General features: G+C 44.2%; 1 protein-coding gene across 1 annotated transcript in view; it reads right to left on the bottom strand.

Moving 5' to 3' along the window:
- Window positions 1-20,208, bottom strand: part of LOC144820735 (uncharacterized) — a 169,058-nt gene that overhangs the window by 34,136 nt on the left and 114,714 nt on the right. Inside the window, exon 5 of the mRNA XM_078677958.1 lies at window positions 16,534-16,548. Within this exon, the coding sequence (XP_078534084.1) occupies window positions 16,534-16,548 (15 nt within the window). The remainder of the gene's footprint in view (window positions 1-16,533; window positions 16,549-20,208) is intronic.

Below are 20,208 nucleotides of genomic sequence, written 5' to 3'. Positions count from 1 at the left end.
AATCCGCTGTGTCCTCCCCGAAGGAGGTGGCTATTCCGGCTCGACTTCGTTTTGTCCAACTGAAGATCCTTCACCGTGTGTATGTGACTGGTATGCGTCTGGTGCGAATGGGATTAGTAACGGATGGGCGATGTAGGCGTGGGTGCGGTATGGATGGTACTTTTCTCCATGTTTTGTGGGAATGTCCGATGATCTCGGCCTTCTGGTCTAGAGTACACGATGTTATGGGACGTGTCACTGGAGTCCCTCTCCTTCATGAAGCACGACGTTGCCTGCTTAATGTGTGGGAGCCTTTGGACTGTAATGCTGCTCAGACGTTTTGGGTCACTCTGGGCAACACCGCTGCTCAGTGCCTGGAAGGAGAACATGGACTGGTGCATGTTTCGAGAAAAAACGGTGTATGAGGCACGGGGGCGTCCCAAGAAATGGTCCAGGGTCTGGGCTCAGTGGAATTCGTACCGCGGAGATATTTGCTCCCCTCCACTTGACTACGAGGCTCCTCTCCCCTCTTCCCCATGATTGACGTTCCTTTTCCTGTTTTCCATATTATCTGTGTTCTTCTTTCCTTCATGCTCGCCCCCCCTTGCCAGATGTGTTCCTTTCTATGCTTATTCCTTTTCCCCTTTCCCCCCCTCCTACGACCCTTGCCAGTATAATACCATGTGTTTGTGTGTTGTTGTTTTTCTTCGACAAAATCATAAAATTAAACCTTTATTATCCTTTTGATATGGTTCTACGTTCCGCACGATAATGTACGCTCATAGATTGCTTTAAAGGCGTACTGTCCCCTTTTTTCCTTTTTTATCCTTCTGTTATGTGTCATAGCGGCCGGCCCAGAGGGGTTGTAGGCAGACGCTGTGTACTGTGCATTTCACAAATAAAGGTTTAAAAAAAAAAAAAAAAAATAACTATGGAAACATTTCAAACTGTTTTTCATTAACTTGGGACCTTGTTATAATAAATCTGTGTCAATCCCTCCCCACCTTTCAACCTACAAGAGTTACCTCGACATCTGATTTTACAATTATTCAGACTAATTTTAAGAGATGTATTGAGTCCTCCATAGCCTAGTTGTCAGTGATCATGTTTTCCTTCTTTTTTTTTGGCCTCTTTCTGCTAAGTCAAGCTCTATATTTGCCCCAAAAACAATTCTGAGAAGGAAAAATGGATCTACTCTTAAATGGGAGAAAATTAACCCTATTTCCTTCCTCCCAAAGGATGTAAAGGAGGTGTTACATGACATTGAATCCTGCTTAGACACCAACACTGATAGTCATCAAGTAGTAATGCATTTAGTACAATTTTAGTCATCAAGTAGTAATAGCATTTAGTAAAATTTTAACATCTCTAAATTCTAATCTTTTACATCCAGCTACAAGAAACACTCCATCGTTGATAAGGGGGTTTGAGACAAATTGTTCGAAGGCCTTCAAAGATCTTCACACTGCTCTTAAAACAAGTCCCAGAAAAAAGATTTGATAAGGAAGCTACGAACTGATTATTAGACAGCTAAGGCGGTGAGAACAAAAAGGAGTTACGGGATGAAGCATGGGTAAATTTGTATGAGGCTTCGAGGAGTAAAGATAGCAAGGCATTTTGGAGGGTGGTAAATGCCCCTTTTCTCCAGGATCAGGGCGGCCCCCTCTCTTGATATTCATATAGAACAATCCACCTGGCTGTCTCACTTCCAGAGCATTTTTAATGTAGAGATGGATAGTGCTATAAAAAAAAACTTAGGACTTTATGACTACCCATCTGGGGATGGAATTCTCAGTAGAGGAAATTTAACTTACAATCTCTCAATCGCCTGCCCTAAAAGCAGCAGGGTCAGATGGGGTTCCTCTGGATATTTCTTTGTTCATAAAAATGCTTGGGCTCCACTCTTGATCCGAGTTTTTAATACTGTTTACAAAGTGGGACCCCCGGCATCTTGGAAATAATCTGTGATTATCCCCATATATAAGAACGAGGATCCCTTGAATCCTGCAAATTACCGCCCAATCTCCCTTCTGGATATCGCTGCCAAACTAATGGGGAGAGTGCTCCTAAATAGACTGGAGAAAGTGGGCATTTGTTAATAATGTTTTAGCTGAGACATAATATGGGTTTAGAAAGGGGAGGGGTACGATCGACAAAATTCACCCTTACTTGCAGCAAAATATGTTTGTGCAAAAAAGGGCCTGTTATATAGGGCTTTTGTGTACTTGTACGCGGCCTTCGACTGCGTAAACCACTGAAAATTGTGGGTTCTTTTGGAGTCGATGGGCATGGACAACTCCAGAATTCTTTTTATTAGGGAGATGTATAGAGAGGCAGGAGCAGTAGTCAGGTTTGGTAAACAGGGGAATGTTCAGAATTATTTAAAATTGAAAAGGGGGTGCGACAGGGGTGTGTCCTTGCCCTCTTTGTTTTTTGCTTGTGCACCATTAAATGTAATGAAGTTTTGCCAGTGCAGTACAGAGATGTTCCATCAGCAGGTGGCTTATAACTGCCTGCTCTCTTCGATGCAGATGATGCAGTTTTAATGGCCAGGGCACCTCTGGCCCTTCAGTGTTTGATTGGCTCTTATTCAACTTTCAAGGCTGAACTGGGTCTGCTTGTTAACAAATCAAAAACCTTTGTCATGATTGCCGGATTGGGAAGGAAAAAGTGTTTTTCATTCCATCTAGATGGGTATTCTCTGGAATGGGTCATTTATTAGGTCAAGCCTGAGCCAGCGTGCAGGTGCTGCTCTGCGGAGTTCTGTGGTAGTTCCGCACAGTTCGGAGAGAAGCTTTGCTTACTCCCCCACCCTTATTTTTGATTGGCTTGTGTCTTTGTCCTTCGTTAATGCTGGCGTCTGATTCATTATAAAGCTTATTGGTCCCTCCTTAGTATGGACATGTCGCCATTTGTATCCTGTAGAAATGTGCACGCTAAAAGTGCATGTGCATCCCTGTATAAGAGGCACTCCCTTGGGTGTAATGAAAAATCCAAACTTTCTTATAGGTTCTTTATTTTTCTTTTTTCTTTTTAAATGTTCATTCATTTAAATTGATGATATTTACTGCATATCATACAGTTTCGTTTCTTAAGTCAATAAACAAGGTAGATTCCAATGGGTAAGGCTCCGATGCATTTCGGGCAATACTCGCCCTTTATCAAGGAGTACTGAAAATGAGGAGAGATACGGCAAACTATCAGTAAACTGGATGAACCAAAAGGATTAAGGTGATAGAAATTGTGCTCGTGATAGGTAAAACACAGAAAAAGAAAACAACTTTGCATAACATATAACACATAACATCACCCCTAACGTGAGGGAAACAAGTGACCGGGATGTGGTAGTTTAAAAAACGGCTGTGTGAAGGAAGATTATCGAGTGCTCGGGGTTCGGGTGGGGGTGTGGTAGGAAGCTGAACTTACGAGTCGCCGGCCTCTGTGGAGGACATAGCGATCTAAAGTAGCGGGAAGAAAGTTAAAAAAACGTTAGTGCTGGCCTCGTAACCATCCCTGTATCCTCCCATGCCTACTAGCACCTTTACTTGGTTGTTTTATGGTGCGTGCTCTATATTCTGTAATGAGCTTTTCTTACTGCAGGCAAAACAACGTGCCCACCTCGGACAATGGTGCCACCGATTTTTCAAGCGCCGCACATACATTTTATTTGCCGTTTCAAAGCTGCCTCTGCTCCCCCTCCAGCCCTATCCACATCTTCATCAGCGGCAAAAGCCTCTTCCGGCCATAGTAATCAGCTGCTGAGCTGGGCTCCGAACGGCCCACCTCCCCTACTCCCCTGCTACAGCTGACCAGCAGCCCATGTGGCTGCCAGGAACCCGATGCATGCAAGTACTGATTTTGTTAAATTTAAAATATCAGCTTTCTTACTTGCATAGACTCACAAATGCCATCTACGCTGTGTGTACACGTTAGTTCTCTGAAATGCATTCTACTGCAGAAAGTGTTACTATGGAACAGAGGATCAGGACATAAGATTTTTTCTTTATTAAAACGCTTCCAAGCTGGACATAAAAGCCTAATTAAAAAGCTACCGTTTTCAATAAAGGTTGTTGTAAACAATGGGCAAAAGCTCTCCTGCAACCAACCTTGTTAATCTCCCCCCACCTCTGAAGCCATTTTGGCCAATCAGCAAGGAGGTTGTTGTGCTGCAACCAGCAATCATGGTGCTCGTTCCACATGTGCAAGTCATGCTGGGAACGCAAAGGTGATGGCTGCTTCCTATTGCTCCAACACATAACTGCAACATCTCTGGACCCCGGGGCTTGCGGATTCCGGAGAACTGGTCGCTTTGCAATCTGGCCTCCCTCTCTCCCGTGCTGTTCCAAAGAGCAGTCACCATGATCGATAGCTGCAAAAACAACAGCAGCACCACCAGCAGCAGGACTTTCAGGACATCTGTACCTGCTGAGGATTTCGAAGCAGTCATGAAAGACAAGTAATGCCTTGATCTGAACAGCCAGAAAAGTCTGAAGGAGGGTCAGTGAGGCTGTGGATGGACAGGGGCGCGAGGGCAAGCCATGCAGACAGGACTTCAGCCTGGGCTTAAAATCCTCTACTTTAGACGCTGCCTGTCTGCCCCAGCTGCACATTCCTGCCACACAGTGCACACTCCCCACCCCTGCCCAGACCTATGCAGATCAACCAGCCACACCTGGATCCAATGTCAGCAGCCGGGGGCGCGTAAATGGTTTATGTAAATCCACACAAAAGACATGCCCTTCTCAAAACATTTAACAATATTGTTGCTTTTCTGCGCACACAGACACACACACACACGATAAATACACAAACCCCAGGGCTGTCCAAAACAACTTTTGCTTTGTGAGGTCAAATCAATCCATACTATGAACTAAATTACTCTAGTCACCATCTGTTGTAAATGAAGTTGGCACCATATGACTGTCCATGCAATATAAATTGGGTGGTCGCTTTATTCTTTCAGAAACTTGTCGTGTTTTACACATAATGCTGAAGCGGCATAATTTGTCTTTCAGTTTCCTGCACGTCCAATTAAATGGCTCCTTCATCTGAAGTGATTATTGTTTTGTGATTCTGGACCAGCAGCTGTGATTAAAAGTTTGTCCCAACCAAGCTCAGTCGAATGTGCGCGAGTCAATAAATCAGTATTATATTCTGTTTTCTCCTTGGTTTTTGCAGGAAGTGTTATGCTGTATCCCGGTGCCGCCTTGTAGCACTGTAGTACAGTTTCTTTCGGCTCTCTGCAGACGAAGCGCTTGTAAACACAAAAAACTGTAAGGTGTGGTTAAGCATTAAATGGACCATTCAGTGAATTATGTTACACTGGATATCCACACCCCAACTGATTTCATCGAGCAAAGGAACATTCTGGAAGGCCTATTGATAAAGATGCGGAATTGGGCAAAGTGAACCTCTTTTTATCTCTACGCTGGATGGCCTCTTTAAATACCTTCAGAGTGAAGGCTTGAAGCTGGGTTCGAGTCTCAGCAGGGATGCTCAACATCCTGTGATTCTGGGCAAATCACTTAATCTCCCCGAGCATAACAAAAGAGAAATGAATGTGTCCGTCTGTAAGCAACTCAGCTCCAGTCTCAAAGCGTGGGTGTGTGGGCCGCCCTCCAGAGCTGTGCTATGTTCCTTTTCGCTATTGTAACCCCCAGAGTGACCCAGAGGGTTTGATGGCCGTTTAAATCCATGGGTTCCCAGATATTGAGAAACCCTCTACGTGCTTCTGGGCGGAGAGGACCTGCCATTACCTCACTGATCACCTCAAGCAGTTTTTCCCAGTAGGTTTGTATGTGAGTGCAGTACCAGATAATATGTATGAATGTACCCACTTGAGTGCAACCCCACCTACAGTCCCCTCCCCAGCTACCCCCATGTGTAATAGATGTGGCCCCGTCATGTAGGCTCTTTGGAGAATTTTGAGCTGTATCAGCCGCAGGCGTGCAGAGATTGCGACTATTGTAGGGAAGGACACCGCCTCCTGCCACTCCTTGTTGTCAATTATCATGCCGTTGTTCAACCATTTTTCACGCAAAGCGTGGAGGGGGTCCTCCATATTACTTATTAATTTTTTATATATTCGCGAGATGGTCTTATCTGGCAGATGTCCATCGAGAATTCTGTCCTCTAAAGGAGACGCTTCAGGGGGGGGAACACCGCCAGAAGGAGTGGTCTGAGCGCGTGACGTACCTGAATGTAGCGAAAGCATTCCGAGTCTGCTAGTTTATATTGGTGCTGTAGTGCGGCAAACAAATTTGATGTCGGTCTTATCCCATAGTTCTTGTATACGCGAAATCCCTATGAGGTCCAACTTGTCAAACCCCTTCGATTTCCACAGATCCCCTAGCACCTGGGAGTCCCACTATGGGGTAGCCAGCGTTAGCTTCTCCCGACCAGCCCTGTGACCTATTAGCAGTGTGCCACACCCCAGTAGTATGTTTAGTGGGGCCTGTGAGGGGGTATCTGCTCGGCTTGGAATATAGCACCCGGCTGAAGGCTCCTTCGGGGAAGAGCTATCTGTCCATCGCATACAGGGTCGTCGTGGCGTCCATATGTACCGTGATTTATGGCTGCGAGGTGCGCCGCCCAATAGTATTTTTTAATGTCTGGTGGACTAATTCCCACGTCATACCAATTGAGGGTTAACTTCTGCAAGGTAATGCGCGGTTTTGAATCTGCTTTTTGCTTTATAAAAATGTTGGAAATAAGTAAGCAATTCAAAAACAACAGCTATGTGTGGATGAAGAAAATGAAAAATGAGTAAAGTGCTAAGCAAGAGTCAGTGTATCTACTTTTGCTTATTGCTGGTGACATTTTGACATCTTTATAACTGTCTTTGTGTCTAGTTGTTGAGCCCAGTGCCAAGAGACACAGATATTTCTAAAAAAAACAGTATTTCTGAACTCCGTGCATAGCTGAGGAGTGCTGCTGCCTGTGGACAGTTGAAAGTCAGAATTTCCACTAGAAAAGGAACAGCTGTTGGATCATTGGGTGATGAGTGATTGAGTGAGATGTCCATGGGTTTGAAGTGTGACTGTGCGATTTTATATTCATTGTGTACACCTTTTTTATTATTGGTGAAAATGAGCAGCTAAGACCCACAGATATTTTGATTACACTTCTTAATGTTTTTTGAATTATTTTAGTGTTTGTTTTCTGTTTGTGCTAAAGGTGAGTGACGTTGCAAGGGCTTTATGTCCGCAACACTGTAAAGTTTTTTAAAACTTTGCAATCTTTGTGAACTTCATCAATTCCGCAAAGCATTTTCTTTGTTTAACAGTTTAATAACGCTTTAAATTACCAAATATTTTCAGGACAAAGGAACTAAAAATCAATACTTTTTTGAGAAAATAATCTGATAAAAAAAATATGATTAAATTTGCATTCAGTTGGGAAATTTGGTTGGTTTGGATGTAAACTGAGAACTGGGCCTGGACAAGCATTGAGCCCTTATATAAGACAACTAATCTCCTGCACTTGGTTCAACTTTAGGATAGAAATGTGCTATTGACCACAAATAATGTGGAGTTGGCAGTGTCTTTCCCAGTAAGTCGAAGAGCTGTTTCATTACTGTAACCATATACTTTTTCTGTTTCTTAACCTTGAAAAAATGCCCCACCCTCCATATTGAGTGCGGGAAGCTGACTAAAGCACATCTGTGTTACATTTCATCTGTATTAAAGCCACCTGACCGACTGTTTTCAAAAGCCTGTTTTATTAACAATACCACCACCACCATCACCAGTACCAATACCACCACTCAGTGCCTCTCGCTCACTAGTAATTGCACTGCAATAGGTCTCGCATTTGCTAGAGCTTTAGCTATTAGTATTGTAAATGACAATGCCTTTTCATTTAGGTTTTAAAAGCTAAAATATAAATAAAAAGGCATTGTCATTTATAGTGCCAATAGCTCAAACTTGTGTGTATGCAAAACCTTTTTCATTGCAAATGCTTGTCTATCTAGCCCTCTTCTTCGATTCCAAACTTAACTGGTCTGCTATGGTGGAAAACAGAATTAATTTGTTGCAAAGAAGCATAGCTGCTCTGTGGAAATTTGTCTCTAATCTGGGTAAAAAGTAAATTAGAGAAATAGTAGAAATGTATTTGGCAAAATCCATAGCCCCTTGCGGAGCAGAAATATGGGGCACAGCTAAAGTGGGTACTCTGCCGAAAGTGGAGGATACGTTTGTTAAAATACTGCTTTCAGTTACTCTGGCTTGCTCAAATCTGATTGCCCACAAGGAACTCAAACTCCCTTTTATTACTGACTCAAACTGGCCCGCTCTTCTTATGGTTTCGTATTTGGAAAAGGGACTCGGTTATGTTGAATCAAGCTGTAATAAGAGTTATAATCAACCTTGACCGAGCCATCAGTATTCCTTGGCCAGCATATGTCAAGAAGTCTTTCACAGATTTGGGCCTAGCTTTTCTGCACACATCACCCTCTAAATGCTTATCGTTCTCCAAAACTGAGTTAAGAGAGGCTTTTGTTAATCAATGTGAGTTAGAAAGATGGCAATATAATCAAAGTAAAGTCATGGTTATATTCTAGCAGACACTGCCCAGGGTGCCCACAGGGCATGATTCATATCTCTCCTTTGTCTCTAACAACATGCATCGATATCTTTGAACAAGGATGAGATTGAATTTTAAGAACATGAACTAAATCATCTATTGCTTTGTCCTTGTGATGGCTTGTCCACTCAAACAAGGTCTCATAGTTTATTCTTCTGTTGTTTTTATAAAAATGGAAAGAATAAAATGAATTCTCTGAATGTTAACAAAACTGAGTCTATTTTCTCACTCTTCAGCCCTTACAGTAATTCATTCCCTGGAAACCCCTTTCATCTGTTTTATGACTGCAATTTTGCTATACTCAGTCATTCAGACTAGGTAAAGTTCATTAGAGAGGGGGGTGGTTTTATTTTATCATTTTCATTAGCCTGTCGTTAATTGCCCAATTACTGATAATGAATTGTTGCATGGCTTTAAACATGTTAACTAGAATTCGACACAGGATTAGGAAGAGTTTACGTACTCGTGGCATCCTTTTAAATTGCTTGTTGTAATAATTTGTTCCTATTACTTTTATACATCCATAATGAATTGTTGTTAGTTTTAGTGGCGAGGATTCTTGTAAATATTTTTATTTAAAAAATAATTAATTAACTACTGATTCTAAATGCTTTTCAAACAATTTGCATAGTGATATTTCTTTCTACTGTTATGCGTTCACTAAATATAAATACAGTTATTTGATTGATTGATTGCAATGTAGGGCGCTCCATTAGAGATTCCCTGTACTATTTAGAGGTGCCTGGTGGTCTATAAATCAGGAAGCCTAAAAATGTTAAAGGTTTGCTAAAATGCAGTTTAATGGCATGCTTTCACAGTCCTAAATATGGCCAGGGGACAGAATGCACTTAATATAGGTTCTGTGAATGATTGTGATACCGACCCCTCTGCCCCAGGGTCCTTCACATCTTTGAATGAGATATCCTAGAGGGAGAGCCCAAACAGGTTCAACATATGTAGATTGAGTGAGACATGTTTCGGTGAGGAAGAAGACGCTGAGCTTGTTATCCAGGACACAGCTGTGGATATCATATTAGTGGCCGGTCGGTGGTTGCAGATCATCAGGTGGGAACTGCTGAACATGATGAACACCACTGAAACTGGCCTAAACGCTAAGAAGAAATGTGTACCATCTGCCTCATTGTGATTTAGCACCGGTATGTGTTGGACTTAATACCACAATGGAAGGGGCGTATGCGCCAAGATAGGTACAATGTGTTCATACCCATGAAAGACCTGTACAATGGCACACTGTCAATCGCCTTCCAAATACTGTACAACCTACAGCAGATCATGATTAAAGAAGGAGGTGCACCAAACATATAATGGTTTACAGGTTTGTTTACCTGGGTACCAAAGTGGATCGCAGGCCTATGCAAGGCCTCGTTAACCAGTGGTTGCAATCTACCTCTCACTGTGCAGCACCCTGAAACTAATATAGGCCAGCATGAAGAAGGCTACCCTGAAAATAGGGGGAATTCACCTGATTAGGACACACAATTCCAAGGGAAACTCTAACACCACAAGCCAGAAACAGGAACCATCAATGCTCAAGACACAGACACAAACAGCCAGGGTAGTAGATAACTCAATTAGGGAGGGGGAATGTTAGATTCAGATTAATTTATAGAAAGGGCCCGCTCTTAGGAGTCCAGCACACCAGAGAACAACTGTTGCCTGCACTACCTAAATACCAATAAAACACTTGTTACGGTTACAGAGTAACCCTTTATCAGATCAACATAACACAGTTGTCCTATGTTCATCCCTTGCACTTACTGTGATGGAAACACCAGCTATGGAACTAGCTTCAATCACACCAGGAAGATTGCAACAGACAAATCACATGTGGTCCCAGGATCTAATACCTAAAGAAACAAGTCAGATGCACACACTCAAACACAAACAAATGTCGGGTTAAGCCTGGTATAAGCGAGATTCCACAGGAGCGAATAGGAATTTCCCCCCAACTTCCAGAAAACAGCACCCGGAATGCAAATGTTAAACACACTCACAGAAGGCTGTTCCCTAAAAGTATGGGGAATAAACCATAGAGTGTCCACCACTCTTCCCCAGAAGATGATGATAGAGAATTCTGTAATGGGCTGACTGGAGAGACTGGCACTGTAAACTAATGAATATCTTTTATAGACAAGAATCCATTTAAACATTAATGTATGTTCAGATCAATGCTCCACTTACCCCAGTGTGTCCCCGAAGGTCTTGGAAAACAGCAGAGAAGAGCCTCCACAATGAATGAGTGAAGGTTGAGGGCGTCTTCAAATGTTTCATACATTCTGTTGTTGGGACTTGGTGGAATAAGATACTCTCATACAGCTATTCATACAAAATAGATCTAGAGGAATCAAATGGTGGGTAAAACCCTATTGAGAGAGTAGCTCCAAAAAACTGAAACTGTGGAAGTGGAATGAATGCCAAACCTTAGAGTTGTCGCTGTGTGAGATACTGCTCAAGAGAGAAATAGAGCATCAATCACATTAAAGGACTCCTTAAGTGTTACATATAAACAAGCACTGGCGTTGCCAATAGATCTCGCAGTAGGAAAGTTGGAGCTATTGGTTTTGTAAATGACATTTTATATTTATGTTTTGTGATTTACAATGCCAATACTTTTAACTTTAGCATATGTGACACTTTTAGTATTTGTAATGTCACATGTTTTGTATTGCCTTTACTTAGATGTATTGATATTACAATTAACATTGGCTTTTAATTTTTTTAAATAATTAATACTTAAATAAAAGTGATTGTAATTTTTAATGGCAATAGCTTAAACTTTTGTAAATAACTGTTGTGAAGATTATGTTCAGTGACTAAAATCCAAGAACAGAAGTGAAATATTAACTTTTTTTGTGACATTTGCAATAAAGCTTCAAACATTGAGAGAACATATTTGAACCAGTGATGCTGTGGTAGTGCTGAGTGATGCTGTGGTGGTGCGGAGTGATGCTGTGGTGCCCCTGAGTGATGCTGTGGTGGAGCGATAGATAGATAGAGGGCGATAGATAGATAGACAGAGTGACGGCGATAGATAGATAGACAGAGTGAGGGCGATAGATTGATAGACAGTGAGGGCGATAGATAGAGTGAGGGCGATAGATAGATAGATTGATAGAGAGGGAGGGCGATAGAGAGATAAAAGTGAGGGCAATAGATAGATAGAGTGAGGGGAATAGATAGAGTGAGGGCGACAGATGTGTGTGTTTGTAGGTGTGCAGTTGTGTGTGGTTGTGTGTGTGGTTGTATGTGTGAGTGGTTGTATGTGTGAGTGGTTGTATGCGTGTATGGTGGTGGGGTTGTGTGTGGGGTTCTGCTACCATTCCATAAAAACTGAAAAACATTGCTATCCCAGCAATTGCCATATTCTAGTCTAGTTGACAGTTTTTTGTAGATACCTGGAGATTTATTTGTAATGAGCTCGCCTAACAAATGCTCTCAAAATACATGGGACACAATTGTGTGGCTGTGGTTAGGAAAGGGACCATGTAGCATCTGAGGAGAAGCAGAAGTGTCCGACTGAATGGAGAATGGTGGTTTTCACCTAGCCCCACTTTTCTTTCTAATAATAGTGCCTAGCCTAAGACTGCACCACTTTCGCCCTGATTTTTAGTTTCCACTTTCTATAAAACTTAGCAAGTATCTCCACAATGCTTCCAGAGAGCATGTAGAACAGAAAATAATCATTACAAACTGCTGAAGAGGCCTGACAGCCATACCACACTAACCAGAAAGCATTCAATACTGAGGACTTCCTGGTAGAGGTGGGCCAGTCAATGAAAACTCGAGCCAGGTTCGAGGCTAAAGCTTAGCTCTGGATCAGCTCGAGATCCTGTTAAAACCTGGAGCAGAGCTAGCATGTGGCTTCTGTCTGTCACCCTCATGCACGGAGGTAAAAGCGTATTAACATTTGAGGTAAAAATGGGGGGCAAATAGACATTTAGTGGCTGATTTGTACACAGTGAAAGTAGAAAACCTGGATTAATCTAGAGTGCCCCGCATAACCAAATTATGTGATCCTAGGCAAACTTTTTTTTTTTAACCAATCCTGTTTTTTTTCTATACTGCATATTAAAGCACCTTCAAATTTGTAAGTTCAGAACACCAGGTGTACAAAACCTATTGTGTTTGATTTAATAGACTATAATTTTGCTCGGTATATAAGAATCTAGCGACACACAGGGTTCACATGACAACGGCTTGCCTCTTAGTTCACTAATAGTACTGTCGTCAGGGGGAGGATGGGCAGGAACAGTTTAAGTTCAGGTTTTAAAACTGCCTCTTTTAAAAAGCACTTGTCAGTGCAGCGCTATAACGTGACGTGCTAATTAATGTCAAAGTTTCTGCATGCTTTACAGGGCTCGGCTCGTGCACGACTTTAAGAGCCAAGCCAGACCCTGGGCTCGGCTTGCCCTGTTAATATGTTGGCTCGTCCACCTCTACTTCCTGGAGGGCTAAAGCATCAGTCAGCAGTGATTCCATCGTGATCAGGTGGAAATGGTTCTTACGAGCCAAAGGTTTCTTTGTTCTTTTAGCATTAACATAATGTCGCCCAACAACCTGCTCTGCAACACACAATCAAAATTTCAATTCAAAATTTTCTGTGCCTTCCACCAAGCATGTGCGAGGCGGATAAGTGAACAAATATTGGAAGGTATTATTTGTATTTTGACCTCTCTTCATTTTTCCTTCAGCACGTTTGCACTATTGCATGTAGAGCTGTAGAAATGAAAGTAGCATCTGCACGACAGGCAGCATACCCATCTGTGCTTGCTGAATCTGAAAGGCGGCGCAGATGCTAAAGCTTTGGATGTGGGGGGCTGCATGTATGCTTGACTTTAAAAAGTGCTCAGACACGTTCTGTCTGCAGAGGAAAAAGTGTTGGGAAGATGGGCGACTGAACATCGATACACAAAACTGCCCCAGTTCAGCATCGCATAGACAACCTCCACACTGCCCCAAAAAAGACGAAGCATCCCTAACCAGGAGAAGGGAGAGTAAGGGAGGAGCAGGCATCAGCCGAGGAAGAGTAAGCTCTAGGTGGGAGATCTAGTGAATGGCTGAGGGAGTGAAATGGAATGGAAGCCAACAGTGAAGACGTAAAGAGACTCGGAGAGAACGAGGAAGGAGTAGGAAGATGTCAGAATGTAAAAGATGCGGTATGGAGGAGGAAGGAGATGGAGGAAGGAGAGAGTAATTGAGGAAAGAATAAGCTAAACCGGATATGTAGCAACAGTGGAAACCTGGCTAAAATGAGAAGCAAAAGGACACAGCAAAAGGAAAAGAAGGGAAATCAAAATAGGGCCAAAAGTAAGATTCCGCTTCGGAAACAAAGAACAGAGCAGCAGGGTATCAAAAAGAGAAGGTAGAGAAAGTAAGGATGGGACTTGATGGAATGATAAAAAAAAGATGACAGCACAAGACCTGGGAGAAGTGGAGGAAAATGAAGGGAGACGTATATGGGCATGTAATGAGAAAGCTAGAGTCAAAGAACGGGTGATGTGGAGGACACAGAGGTAATTGGAACAGAGCAGCAGGGAAGGAGGTGCGGGCAGGAGAAAGAGGAATAAGGGAGGAGCAGGCGTCGGCCGAGGAGGCGAAAGCTCTAGGTGGGAGATCTAGTGAACGGCTGAGGGAGTGAAATGGAAAAGAAGCCAACAGTGAAAACGTAAAGAGACTCAAAGGAGAGAATGAGGAAGGAGTAGGAAGATGTCAGAATGTAAAAGATGCGGTATGGAGGAGGAAGGAGATGTAGGAAGGAGAGAGTAATTGAGGAAAGAATAAGCTAAACCGGATATGTAGCAACAGTGAAAACCTGGCTAAAATGAGGAGCAAAAGGACACAGCAAAAGGAAAAGAAGGGAAATCAAAATAGAGACAAAGTAAGATTGCGCTGCGGAAACAAAGAACAGAGCAGCAGGGTGTCAGAAAGAGAAGGTAGAGAAAGTAAGGATGGGACTTGATGGAATGATTAAAAAAAATAAAAAAACAAGCAAGAAGATGAGCGGCCGGGAAACTGAAAGTACGGCCGGCCAGCCATGAATAATTAGGGGAGGAGAAGCCGCACAGCACACGCTGGGAGAAGCCCTTTGATGTGCTGTGCGGCCGTGAAAAAATGCAATTAGGAGGGAGGGAGGCTGATGCACGTGCTTGTTTGGTCACGTGATTCACGTGAACTCAAAGAAAACCGCACCAAAAAGCCCTTGGTTTGACGAGCATTTTGAGCACTTGAATTCTCGCTCCGCTCAATGCGCATGCGCGCATTGATAGGTCGCGAGACCTAAAGAGCTGCAGGTCTCAAAGTAGTGAAGGGATAAATAATAGCTATTATGTTTGTCTGGCTCCGTAGGGAATATGGAGCAGAACAATCAAGAATAGTAAAAGGGTGAGGCCGGTAGAGGCGAGTCGTCCGGCTCCGTGGACCTGGAAGAGCGGAACAAACTCACACTCGGAAGGCAGGGGTGAGGTACACCGTCCAGCTCCAGGGGTAACCGAGAGCGGAACAGCTACACACTCGAAAGGAGGGATGAGGTGCGCCGTCTGGCTCCAGGGGGCAGCGAGAGCACACCACCCACACACTCGGGAGGAAGGGGAGGTGTGCCGTCCGGCTCCAGTAGGCAGCAGGAGCGGAACAGCCACACACTCGGGGAGAAGAAGTGAGAAGCTCCGTCCGGCTCCTGAAGGGCAACAGGAGCGGAACGCACGACTGACTCACCGGGGAAAAGAAAATCTTCCGAGGGGAGAACGATCCGGTAATCAAAACGAGACTGGTGGAAACTCCTAATACAGGGCGCTAGGCAGGACTCGAAGAGGAACTCAGAAGCAAAGAAAGGGGGCGTGGTTACGTCCAAAGAACAGTAAGCCAAGGAGCGGCTTACGTTGGAGACAGCTGTCGTCGTCTGGGGACCGTCTGTAAATTACCAAAAGCGAAGGGAGGCACAAATCCGAACATACATTAAGGTTAGTTTCATACATCCTATCCCCCAACTATCGTCTATTCCTAACAATAAATGCACAGCTGGGAGCATGCACTCCAGCGAAGGACAATGCCAGAGCAGCTGGGGCGTTGCACTCATCAGATAAACAATGTATGGCAGTAAGCGTTATCCTATATAACACACACAACACACCTTCGACCCCCTCAGAATGTGACATCTAGTTGGTATTTATGGTCCCTTCTATAAGAGTAGGATAAAGTAGCTAAACACAATGGGTCACAGAAGGCACTTATTCATTTCGGTATTCCCAGAAGTCATTGAGGAGTCTTAAAGTTAGGACACCTAACTTTACTACTCCTAAACTGAGAAAAATCCTAACTTTAAGACTTTCTGTATTTACAGAAGGCATTTAGGAGTCCTAAAGTTAGTACTCCTAACTTTATGACCCCTAAACTGAGAAAAATCCTAACTTTAACACTTTCTGTATTCACAGAAGGCATTTAGGAGTCCTAAAGTTACGACTCCTAACTTTAGGACCGTAATGACTGAAATTCAAATACCCTCCTCAAAAGCGTTACGAACCCCAACTTTACTCATCACATCACTAGACCCACCCACACCGCCAAATACTTCCTGGCCTCTCTCTTCTCTACACTAAACAACATCAGAGTCTACAAACCAACGCCTATCAACTGAACTGACAGCACCCTTTTGAGTTTCAAGCTCACCATCCAAGAGTACAGGAGATCCACCACCTCTGGACAGGCGGCCGCTACTGGAAGAACATCTCAGAGAAGGTCTGGGCATCGGAACCCTCCATACGCCTCCCCAAGCACACCAGCAACCTAGCGGAAGACATCAAGAACTTCAATGAATAGATCACCACTTGCACCAACAACCTGGCCCCCCTCAAGCACATAAAAATCAAGATCACAGAAGTACACAAAAGAACTGTAGATTGTGATGCAGCACTGTAAGCACTTGGAAGGCAAGTGGAGAATGATCCGAGACACCACAGCAAATGGCGTCTTCTAATCTGCCCTGACATGCCTCCACCAGCATGTCTGAAATGCCAAGTGAACAGCCCACACCCAACGCATCGAAGCCAGCAACAACAGCACCGAATAAATCTTCTTTATAGTCAGAAAATTCACGGTGCTGCAGCCACCACCAGCAACATCTCCCCTTACAAGACCCAATGCAACAAACTCTGTAATTTCTTTTGGAAGGCGATCACATCCACCTACGCCAACTTCAACCGGCAATCTGACTCCAGCAACCTCGCAGCAAGTCTTCCTATCTCAACTGAAGAACGGACCATGACTATGTAGAATGCCATCTCCACAAAAGAGACTGCTGCAACCATGAAGACCATCCACTGTGGGGCCCCCTAGACCCATACCACCACCACACTTTCAACAAAGGTCTAACCACCGCCAGTGACGTCCTCACTCCCATACTGAAAGACTCCATCAATACGGTCTTCTTCCCAGAAACCCGGAATCAGGCAGCTGTCACAGCCCCACTGAGGAAACCCTCTGAGGACCTCACCAAACTCTCAAACTACTGACTAATCACCCTCCTATCGTACATGGCCAAAGTCCTTGAGAAAACCATCAAGAAGTGTCTGACCAGCTACTTCGTGAACCACCAGCCCCTCAAGGCCACCCAGAGTATGGAAACAGAACTCATTGAACCTACCTACACTATTTGCGTGATCCTAGACAGAGGAGAGGGTAAGGCCGTCATACTAATGAACCTCTTGGCTGTGTGTCACATGGTACCACATCTCATCCTCTTCAGGTGCCTTCACAAGGACGAGATTCAAGAACCTGCATGCAGCTGATCTGCTACTTCCAGATTGATATAACTCTGATAGTCAACCTGACGTCATACCCCTTGGAAACCAGAAATCTCATCTGGCGATCACCTCAAGGTTCACTCCTCAGCAGAACACTATTCAACACTTAAATACCCCACCGGCCAACGCCATCCATAACCACTACATCAATATCCTCTCCTTCACTGACAAAACACAACTAATACTGTCCCTCTTGGACTAAATCCACAGCACAAGAAACAAGTTCACTACCTGCATGATGGAAGTAGCCAAAACGATGATGTTTAACTGTCTCAAACCCGAAACTGACAAGATAGAAGTGTTGATCTTTGGAAACATCACCTGTCCATGGGACTCCACCATTCAACCTACGACCTACTCCCACCTCCAGCTTGCACTCCAGTAACCTAGGGATCATCATCAACAAAAAGGTGGACTGGTTCACCCAGGTCAATGCCGTCACTGCTTCCACACCCTAAAGAACATTTTCAAATGGCTCCCAAGAATCACCATAAGATCATCATCCACACACTCATCAACAGCAGTTTGTACTACAGGAACTCTCTCTATGCAGGAATCATCAAACAGCTCACCAGAAGGCTGAAAACCACCCAAAATGCAGCAGCCAAACACATCCTCAACCTCTCACTCAGAACACATATCACAGCTCCATGGCTCCAGATACATAAGCGCCCACAGTTCAAACTCCTCACCTATATATTCAAGACACTACCAAACAAATCCCTGCCTACATTAACAACTGCATATCCATCCATCAACCCCCTATGCACCTCTGTTCAGCCAGACTCATACTCAGACACATCTCATGCATACACAGAAACAGATCCAGAGGTCAACTCTTCTCATACATCACTACTAAAGCGTGGAACGACTTCAGTCAACACATCAGAGCCTCCTCCTCACTTCTTGAGCTAAGCAAGAAGCTGAAGACATGGCTCTTCAAAAACATGTCGAGAGTTCGGACAGATTGAGGTGGTCTTGGGTGCAAAATTGGTGCAGATTAACTTTTTTTCCAATGTATTTATTATTAGGAATGTGTTAGACCCAGCAGTTTCTGGCTGGTGTGCATCTAAGCCAGGCAGAATCCACTGTCCTAGATAGGATGAGTACGATACACTTGTCTGATAACCTGCGCTCGCCCTTGGATAGCTTGGCACAGAGCAGTCAGGCTTATCCTCAAGGTCAAAGTGTAAAGTGCTGGAACAACCCTCAACCTGGCAACACTCTGTGGACGCGACAAAAAGACTCCACACGGTATGTATACAACACTGGTCTTTGTATTGCACACACATTGAAATCAAAACAACATACACATTGCATATATATTTTACAGTTATATCAAATGTTCAATCTCTTCCATGAGCAGCAGAACGGCATTAACATATATATAATTGTCCAAAGTGTTCGCTTGCACCATTATCCCTTCAGCCTTGTAAGCAACATACACACAATACAAGCAATCTCTTCCACATTAAAAGCAACAGAAGCATATATCCAGGCTGTTCAGAGGTATTCCACTTTTCCGCTAACACATTTGCATAAACAACAACATTCCCATTATCGCGTACTCCGTATACTTGTAATGGTCAAGAAATCACAGCTTCTCTCTTCACCTTGCGACTTAGCCCCTCAGCCACTCAAACTACACCAGCCAACGATACAGATTGCCCCTGCTGTCAACACTTTGATTAGATTAAGGGACCACCTAAAGCGGAAGGAAACAGTTACATGTTTTCGTCCATCCAGATTAGGTCCTCAGGCACCTAGTGGCACCTTCACGAGTGCAGGATCACTATCCTCCCCACAGGAAAAATACTGCAACACAAGAAGCTGGCACGCCCCCAATTTGGAGAATGATTTCACCTCCGGCAGAGGTGGGAGCTACAGTTGCTCCAGGGAGCAAGTCGTGGGTGCACACAAGGCACGACAAGACCTTTCAGTCACGCTATCCTTAACAACATAGTACCTTGTGGCGTGGGCCTGGAGAGAGGGAGCGAGTGACCTCAGACTGAGGCTGCGATGTCAGGCACTGTTGTCCTCTCAATCTGGTAGTCGGACACAGTCTATGCTGCCAGCTTGGCTATCGGTTGGCTATCGCAGACTCTGCAAACTTCTCACAACACTGCTCAGAAACCTAACGCCTAGGAATACTAAATAGCAGAGGTGTCCGGCTGAAAGCTTGAGCCTCTCAGACTCATTAAACGTCCCCTGCACTCATTGAACTTGTCACTCTATAGCCACCCCAGGTGTGCCACTGAACTTTACCAGCTCACTCTACGGCACAGTCTGATGACTGCGCACGTCGGAAGGGTCCTTGTACCAACCGGTGATCATTTCCACATGTTTACCCCTCACCCTGCGCGGTCCTTACGAGCTTGTGGAAACAGGGAGACCTTTTCTATCCCTGGGAACTCGAGCCCTAGGAGAGTGGTTGGGGACCTGGGTCACAACAGTTGCCAATTAGCTGCAGGCCAGCAGCATCCAGGCAAAGTCCCATTCCTAGAGCACAACACAGATAATCCAGGTGCAGCCCCCGCCCCAATAGTTCTTCTTGTTGATGTCCCAGCATCAAACCAGCGTAGTATGTTTCCAATCCCCAAAGCGTCTCTAACTACTAAAGGCAGAGCCCAAGTGGTTATACCCACAATGACCTATGAAGATGAGATCAGTTGAAAAGGCCACCTTTCAAAAGCACGGGCACTCTCTAAATGTTGTCATGTCTGACATCCTACCCTGGGAGGCTTGATCAGTATCTTTAGTGGGGCCACAACCCTGCCACTTGGAATGCAGGTGCCAATTCCACCCCCTCTTAATCAACACAGGAAGACCC

The sequence above is a fragment of the Lissotriton helveticus genome, chromosome 1_1 (assembly GCF_964261635.1).
Source record: "Lissotriton helveticus chromosome 1_1, aLisHel1.1, whole genome shotgun sequence".
In the NCBI taxonomy this organism is placed as follows: domain Eukaryota; kingdom Metazoa; phylum Chordata; class Amphibia; order Caudata; family Salamandridae; genus Lissotriton; species Lissotriton helveticus.
Note: the sequence above shows the minus strand (reverse complement) of the source record. Positions and strands in the feature narration are given on the sequence as shown.